The sequence below is a fragment of the Cucurbita pepo genome, chromosome LG10 (genome assembly GCF_002806865.2).
Source record: "Cucurbita pepo subsp. pepo cultivar mu-cu-16 chromosome LG10, ASM280686v2, whole genome shotgun sequence".
NCBI lineage: Eukaryota > Viridiplantae > Streptophyta > Magnoliopsida > Cucurbitales > Cucurbitaceae > Cucurbita > Cucurbita pepo.
Window position 1 is genome coordinate 6,335,047 of NC_036647.1, and position 9,058 is coordinate 6,344,104.

Here is a 9,058-nt window from a genome sequence, read left to right on the forward strand (position 1 = left end):
CTGTCCTTGCAATGAAGATGACTCCTGTGTTGATTCTCGATAAGCATGTCCGAGTAAGCAATAAGGGCTAATGACATCTCAAGACTTGGGATAGCATCACAATGCATAGGCCATGTGATGAATCAAGATTACAGAATGAGATGCGACATTGCATATGAAAGAGCTTGGCTTAAAAGGGGCAAGGTCGGACCAGATAACTTGGCTTAAAGTAGAGGCAAGTAGACGAAGAGTCACGAGCAAGCGAACATGCACGCACGAGCGGCGTGTATAACCAAACAAGCTTTATGAAAAAAGATCTCACCTAAGGTCCAACGAAGCAGCTAAACTAGGCAAAAAAATAGAAATGGGGTTTGAGTTCTCCTTAAGACTTGTCCCGAGCATGTCAAGATTATAGCACTGCACGGTTGTAGATGTACGACCATAACAGTCGATAACATTCTCATTTTTTGAAAGGTATATCGAAAACATATGAATTTATAATTGTCATTTTTTTTTCTTTTTTTTTTGTGACACAATTACACTACAATGACGTCACTTTTAATACCCAGCAATTTATCTCTTTGAATCGTCAAATAAAATACACATCGAAAAAGTAAAAAGTAATATGGGTCTAAATCATCTTTATTATTTTTTTTACTTAAAAGTAAAAAGTAATTTTATTTTTTTTTTTAACTTGGAAACTTGAATCAACTTCCTCTTTCCTAGGTTTTTTAAGACCATAGGATTGGTTGTTACAAATGATAAGATGTTCATGTGATGGCCACATTTTGTCTTGTTTTTTTATTTATTTATTAAAGTCAACCCAACAGTTTTTACTCATAGTCAACATTGTGGAAATCAATGTTTTTTCTTTTCTTTTTTTCTTTTTTATTTTTTTGTCATTACTTGGAAATTTGCAATGGAAAATTAATAACAAAACATAAGATTCCAATGTCATTATGTTACATAATGATCATTAAATAAAATGTAGAAAACAATAATAATTATATAACCTAAGTTTTATACCCATATGAGATCATAGTTTTGTGCCACATTTATAATACTTTGATTTACGCTCCTATGCACTTCATATCAAATTTTTAATGTTATTGTTGACTTTTTTTTAGCGAATATACGACAAAACAACGTAGAGATGCTCGTGTACCACAATAGGGCGACGGAGCACACATGGACATCCCATCACAAGGTCTGAGACGACCCAGAAAGCACTTGATGAACATTATCAACTTTGTAAGCCTACTTGAATCAGCAGCCCGTCCTATCATCATACCTAATAATCCAATAATGATGGTCGGTGATTAAAACCGAGCAATTTAAGAATATGCAGTACCAATTCAATCTCAATTTGTCCATCGTTTCTCTAGAAATAACTTTAATGATTAAACGGTTTGTTTTAATCGTAAAATTCTCATTTTAAAAGTAAGTCACCTATACTCCTTTGAACACGTATAAGAATAAAAACAGATTCAAATCATCTTAATTTCTTCGTTTAAGTCCGAAAAGACTTCATTGTCCTAGGTTTTCTAAGAACATAGGATTGGTTATTACAAATTATAAGATAAGATGTTCTAAAATTCAAATGTTCGGTTATAGTCAACCCAATAGTTTATATTCATAGTCAACGTTATTGTTTTTTTATTTTTTATTATTTGATAGGGGAAATTAAAAAGAAAATAGAATTAATTAGAAGACGGGTTCAAACTGCAAAGTTTTATCCTTATCAGAATGTGATCGTAGTTTTATGATATATTTATAATATTTCATGTGATAATGTTTTTCGTTCTTAATAAGACCCGTATTTAGGATTCAAAATTTAAATTCGATATTTAATGACTTTAGGATACAGATGTAACGCACGAGCCTAACAGTTGTATAAGATTTCTCCTTCATTATCGATTTTATTATTTCTTGAACTTCCCGGGTTTTATTGGTAGCCTTAGAGGCTAAACTTCACGAAGCCGCATAAGCGAAAAATGTTCGGGATGCTCTTAAAATCCTAAAAAATATATTAAAAAAAAGGGTCAAAGTCAACTTAGACGGTGGTCTAGAACACTAGCCTCTCCTACAATAAAGAGAAATGAAGGGAAGAGGAAAGAGAGCGGGTTCTTTCTCGTGAGACCTATAGATACAATCAGTTAATTATTCTTTTTAGAGCGGTATCGGTTTACGATCCAATAGTAGGACTTAAACTCATAACCATCTTAAACTCGACTAGCAGTTACATTCTTCTATGTAAGAATCAGACTTATATTACGTGTTTTTCGTTATTATTTATTATTTAAAATTTTATTTTAAACACTAAATTCCTTATTTACCCTTCTATTACATGTAATTTTTTTATATAAAAATTAAAATTTCTATTTAATTTATTAAATACTTAATTTTAATAATTAATTATAATAAAATAATTTTGTTTTATATATACAAATAAAATTTATATATATTTTTCCAATACAAATTTATGTGAATGAGTTAAAAATATGATAAGGGTACTTTAGTAATTCTACTACAATACCTAATTCGGTTTCATTTTACATCAAAACCATGACTCAATATACCTCAATTTAGAATTTAAATATTAATTTTTTTCCATAAAATGAAAAATAAAATAAAATAAATAAATAATGAAAAAAACTTATGAATTGGGCTAATTTTTTAATTTTTTTTTTATCGTTTATTTTAAAAAATATATTTTTTTTCTTAGAATAAAATTATATATACATATATTTATTTTATTTCATAATTTTTTTTATATTATTTGTTCGAGAATTAATCCTAAAAATATTTATTTTTACTATTTAAAATATTATTTAAATAAATAAATAGATATTTTGTTATGAATAATAAATATAGTTTAAAATTTTAAAATTTTAAAATTTTAAAATTTATTATGGTAAGAATAAAAATTTAGATATTTTAAAAGTAAAAAAAAAAAAAAAAAATGATTACGTTGCTTCGTTGTCAAGCATGCTTATAATAACAAAGTCAATGATGTGTGGCCTATAAATATTCGCATGATTTAAAAGTAGAAAAGGGCGGCCACTTTCCTTCTCCCTTTTTCATCTACGCAATTTTCTCCTTCTCCGCCCTACGAACAGACCAGATCGCAAACCCTCCTCTCTCGATCGCTCTCAATCACCTCTGTTCGATCATCCATGGCGACCAATTTCTGGTCCTTGGCATGTATTCGGAGTCAGAATAGCGCCAATCTAACGCCGCGCCCTCATTATCCGTCTATGCCGAAATATCCAGCTGGGGTTTCGTTGCTGGAGAATAGCTTTCCGATGACTGAATCCACGGCGTTCTTCTCCGTCATCGGCATGACTTGCTCTGCTTGTGCTGGCTCTGTTGAGAAGGCGATCAAACGTCTCCCTGGGATTCGTGAAGCTGTTGTTGATGTTTTGAATGGCAAAGCTCGAGTCCAGTTTTACCCTAGCTTCGTTGATGTTTGTATTTCTGTCCCTATCTCTCTCTGTTATTTCTCGCGCTTGGATTTTGTTTTTCGAATTTGTTTTGGTTTTCGTCTCGTCTTGCAGTCGCTTTCATGTGATTTTGAATTAAATGTTTAGAGTTTGACGTACAAGTTAAGAAATGGCTGGCTTACGTTTCGTATATTTTTTTTAATCGATTAGATTGCGGCTAGAATTGGTGTGACCATTCAACTACAATGCTTGATCAATTGTAAACGATTAGAGTTCTTGTTTAATGCAGCTTTTTTCCTGCGTTGTATGGTATTTTTGTCCCACGATTAGGATTAAATGTTTTTCGTTCCTCAGAACTTTTTAGCCTCAACTTGATTTCATTTATATAAACTATGTGGTTGCTATTTGCCATGAGGTGGTAAAGAGAACAAGGGTTTCCCTTCCGGGCTTCCTCAAGGTTTTAAAACGTGTATGCTAGGGAGAGGTTTCCACCCCCTTATAAAAACTGTTTTGTTCCCCTCTCCAACCGATGTGGGATCTCACAATCCACCACCCTTTGGGGCCCAGCGTCCTTGCTGGCACTCGTTTCCCTCTCTAATCTATGTTGGATCTCCCAATCCACCCTCCTTCGGGACCCAGGGTCCTTGCTGGCACACCGCCTGGTGTCCACCCCTCTTCGGGGCTCAGCCTCCTCGTTGGCACACTGCTCGGTGCCTAGCTCTGATACCATTCGTTACAGCACAAGCCCATCGCTAGCAGATACTGTCCTCTTTGGGCTTTCTCTTCCGGGCTTCCCCTCAAGGTTTTTAAAACACGTCTGCTAGGTAGAGGTTTCCACACTCTTGTAAAGAATATTTCGTTTTCCTCCCCAACCGATGTGGAATCTCACAAGATCATTGACACTAACTTCGTTTTTCATTTTTTTATTTATTTTTTTTTTTTTTTATAAGAGACAATTTCATTGATGAGTGAAATTTACAAGAGGGATGTAGAATCCATGATGTTTACAAAAGACCTTCCCAATTTGCAATGAGGGAGGTATAACTAAACCTATAGGAAGTAAAAATATTAGATTGTGAGGCAATTAGTGAGGCAATTGAATTGTTGTTTTTGACTTCTTCTTGATCATGCACACAGGTGGATCAAGTATGTGAGGCAATTAACGATGCAGGCTTTGAAGCAAGTATACTCAATGATGATATGATTGAAAGATGTCGAATTCATGTAATTGGAATGACTTGTACATCTTGTTCCACAACTTTGGAATCTACATTACAAGCAATTCGTGGAGTTCAAAATGCTCAAGTAGCATTAGCCACGGAAGAGGCAGAAATTTGTTACAACCCAAGGATTTTGAACTACAATCAACTTCTCCAAGCCATTGAAGATTCTGGATTTGAAGCCTTACTTGTTAGCACAGAAGAAGATGTGAGCAAGATACAGCTCCAAGTTGATGGAGTGAGATCTGAGAATTCAATGAGATTGATTGGTAGCTCTCTGGAAGCACTTCCTGGAGTTCTAGGTATTGATATTGATCCTTCACTCAGCAAAATTTCCTTGTCTTATAAGCCAAATGTCACGGGACCTCGGAATATAATCCAAGTGATCGAATCAACTGGGTCGGGTCAAATTAAAGCAACAATATTTCCTGAAGAACAGGGCAGAGATGCCTATAAAAAGGAGGAAATTAAGCAATATTACAGATCATTCTTATGGAGTTTGATATTTACAATTCCAGTATTTTTAAGCTCCATGGTCTTCACTTATATACCTGGTATTAAGGATGGGTTGGATACCAAAATTGTCAATATGATGACTGTTGGAGAGCTTCTGAGGTGGGTGTTAGCAACTCCTGTACAGTTCATCATTGGAAGGCGATTCTATACTGGATCTTACAAAGCGTTGCGTCATGGATCTGCAAATATGGACGTTTTGATTGCTTTGGGCACAAATGCAGCATACTTTTATTCAGTGTACATGGTCTTAAGATCTGCAACCTCGAGTGATTTTAAAGCCACGGATTTCTTTGAAACCAGTTCCATGCTAATTTCATTCATTCTCCTCGGGAAATATCTCGAGGTCTTGGCGAAGGGAAAGACATCAGACGCTATTGCCAAGCTTATGAAGTTGGTGCCTGAAACAGCAACCTTGCTTACTTTTGATAATGATGGAAGGGTCATTAGGGAAGATGAAATTGATAGCCGATTGATACAAAAGAATGATGTAATTAAAGTCATTCCTGGTGCAAAGGTTGCTTCAGATGGAGTTGTTGTTTGGGGACAAAGTCATGTCAATGAAAGCATGATTACTGGGGAAGCCAAGCCAGTGGCGAAGAGACAGGATGATTCAGTGATTGGAGGCACCTTGAATGAGAACGGAGTGCTACATGTGAGGGCGACACACGTTGGATCTGAAAGTGCTCTTTCGCAGATTGTTCGTCTCGTCGAATCAGCTCAGATGGCGAAGGCTCCAGTTCAGAAAATTGCAGATCGTATCTCTAAGTTTTTTGTGCCAATGGTTAGTAAGTCTTGCTCTAACTTTTCTATAATAACTGCAAAATCTGCTCCTGAGGTTATAAGGAGAGCAATGTGTTCTCAGAATCTTTTATTTGATCAATTTGACCTTAAAAGTTAAAACATTGGTAATTTTCATGTTTCTCACTGGGAAATTTTCATCTTGAAATCTTGAAATCTCTGTGTAGGTTATAGTACTTTCATTGACAACATGGCTCATCTGGTTTCTCACTGGGAAGTATGGTGGCTACCCAAGGACCTGGATACCTTCTTCCATGGATAGCTTTGAGCTTGCTCTCCAGTTTGGTATTTCAGTAATGGTCATAGCATGCCCTTGTGCTTTGGGCCTGGCAACTCCAACTGCTGTCATGGTTGGAACGGGAGTTGGTGCATCAAAAGGTGTTTTAATCAAAGGTGGCCAAGCATTGGAGAGCGCTCACAAGGTTAAATATTCCATTCCCACTTTAATGATCTGTTGATATATTTCTTCCTTTTCATTATTGTTTTGAAACCTCATTCATTTTGATAGAACAAAATTGTGTCAAAAATGGGGAGCGGATGATTCACATTTCATGGTGTGAAGTGTGAAGAAGTATGTCTCTACGTAGTTTCCATGTTTACAAATAACTCAATACTGGCTTAATAGAATGATTTTGTTAGCTAATTTATGTTCTAAAAACTTGCACAAGCCCAAGCCCACCGTTAGCAGATATTGTTTTCTTTGGACTTTCTCTTTCGGACTTCCTCTCAAGGTTTTTAAAACACACCTTTATAAAGAATGTTTCGTTCTCCTCCCCAACTGATGTGGGATCTCATAATCCACCCTTTTTCGGGGCCCAGCGTCCTCGCTGGCACTCATTCCCTTCTCTAATCGACGTGGACCCCCCAATCTACTCCACTTCAGGGCCTAGCATCCTTGCTGACACACCGCCTCGTGTCCACCCCCCTTCGGGCCCAGCCTCCTCGCTGGCACATCGCTTCGTGTCTAGCTTTGATTTCATTTGTAACGGCCCAAGCCCACCGCTAGCAGATATTTTCTTTTTTAGGCTTTTTCTTTCGGGCTTCTCCTCAAGGTTTTTAAAACACGTCTGCTAGGGAGAAGTTTCCACACCCTTATAAAGAATCCTTCGTTCTCCTCCCTAACCGATGTGGGATCTCACATTGTCCTTCTTTGTTCTCGTGAGTAAATAGAATACTGAGTTGAATTTAACTTTGTAGGTGAATTGCATTGTGTTTGACAAGACTGGAACTCTGACAGTCGGGAAGCCAGTTGTGGTGAACACTAAACTACTGAAAAATATGGCTCTCAAAGATTTCTATGAACTAGTCGCCGCCACTGAGGTGAACTTGATTGCTTAAATACTTTCCCATATTCTACCATCAGAAATTAAGTCACTCTACAACTTTATTCTGCATTTGAATCAGGTAAACAGCGAGCATCCATTGGCTAAAGCCGTTGTTGAATATGCTAAAAAGTTCAAAGAAGAAGACGATAACCAAACTTGGCCTGAAGCACTAGACTTTATCTCCATTACTGGACATGGAGTTAAGGCCATCGTTCAAAACAAAGAAGTACTTGCAGGCAACAAGAGTCTCATGTTAGATCAGAACATCCTCATACCTGTTGAAGCTGAAGAAATATTAAAAGAAATCGAAGAACTGGCTCATACTGGAATTTTGGTATCCATTGATAGGAAATTGACAGGGGTTCTTGCCATATCTGATCCACTAAAACCGAGTGCTCGCGAGGTCATTTCGATACTCAAGGCCATGAAAGTTAAATCCATCATGGTTACAGGTGATAATTGGGGGACGGCGAAGTCCATAGCCAATGAGGTTGGGATTGATGATGTAATTGCAGAAGCTAAACCAGACCAGAAAGCAGATGAAGTGAAGAAATTACAGGTACCTACTTTTTCTCCAAATAGAAACTTGTTCTTTATAGATTAAAACCACTTTAAATTTTGAAGAACTTTGTTGATAGAACTACGAGTCTTACATGTAGTAAGAAGCTTATACGTAGTAAATAATCACGGTCGAGATGTTGCCACGGATGAAAATTTCGTCGTTGGCATTCATTTTGGTAGATTGTATGGCTGATTACAGACGACCCTCCCCTACTTTTGAGTTTTTATCAACTAGCACCAAAATTTTGACCATCCCTTTCTATCATCTTCACTAAGCTTGGTTCTGAATTTTGACATCTAGACTTTGGGTCATACGGTGGCAATGGTGGGAGATGGGATCAACGACTCACCGGCGCTTGTGGCTGCAGATGTTGGAATGGCAATTGGTGCAGGCACAGACATCGCCATTGAGGCAGCTGACATAGTTCTTATGAAAAGCAACTTGGAGGATGTCATAACAGCCATCGACCTTTCAAGGAAAACGTTTTCCAGGATCCGTCTGAACTACGTTTGGGCGCTCGGTTACAATCTCCTCGGTATCCCTATTGCAGCAGGAGTCCTATTCCCATCAACTCGATTTCGGTTACCGCCATGGATTGCAGGAGCAGCAATGGCTGCCTCTTCTGTTAGTGTTGTTTGCAGTTCTCTCCTGCTCAAGTATTACAAAAGACCCAAGAAGCTTGATGCCCTTGACATTCAAGGCATTAGAGTTGAGTGATTAGCACATTATCAAGTATAGGAATCGTGTCAATCTGATGTTACTACTAGTTTGTGGTACATTGTATATTTGCATGAAACTGTTATAATTTCAATTTCATTGTCATGAAAAAAATAATAAATATTATATGAAGTAATAATTATATGAAGTTGTTTTCTATATTTCAGGTATCTCAACCATATAATACGTATTTTGAGAAATATGTGAAAAATGTCGTTTAAATTATCAACTCACGTTGAAATTAATGCCGTGTTAAGAAAAATCAAACTTTATTATGCAACAAGGGCTTAAAGATACTTCAAGTACGACTTCATTTATTTTTAGATAGGTAATTATTCATAAAATATGAATGTTACAACTTTTGAATTGTCCAGGAAAGATAAGGGTCTCATTTTGAGACTATATAAAGAGGCGAGGCTATATAAAGTCATGTATGTGCATGGTGTCACAATCGCACTCTTGATGGCAGCGGACTTACGATTGTGTGGCACTCTCTTT

General features: G+C 36.7%; 1 protein-coding gene across 1 annotated transcript; it reads left to right on the top strand.

Annotated features, from left to right (window-relative positions):
* Window positions 1-3,025: 3,025 nt before the first annotated feature.
* On the top strand, window positions 3,026-8,699 carry LOC111803320 (probable copper-transporting ATPase HMA5). The gene is made up of 6 exons (XM_023687666.1): window positions 3,026-3,446; window positions 4,560-5,939; window positions 6,124-6,378; window positions 7,154-7,276; window positions 7,361-7,840; window positions 8,144-8,699. The coding sequence occupies exons 1-6, from the start codon at window positions 3,156-3,158 to the stop codon at window positions 8,558-8,560; spliced, it is 2,946 nt and encodes a 981-aa protein (XP_023543434.1). The 5' UTR covers window positions 3,026-3,155; the 3' UTR covers window positions 8,561-8,699.
* Window positions 8,700-9,058: the final 359 nt, after the last annotated feature.

Bases quoted from the DNA above. Each gene is read 5' to 3' on its own strand.
- LOC111803320 (XM_023687666.1), top strand. From the start codon at position 3,156: ATGGCGACCAATTTCTGGTCCTTGGCATGTATTCGGAGTCAGAATAGC. The intron at 3,447-4,559 runs GTTTGTATTTCT...TCATGCACACAG, and splicing joins TTTACCCTAGCTTCGTTGAT to GTGGATCAAGTATGTGAGGC. The intron at 6,379-7,153 runs GTTAAATATTCC...TTAACTTTGTAG, and splicing joins CATTGGAGAGCGCTCACAAG to GTGAATTGCATTGTGTTTGA.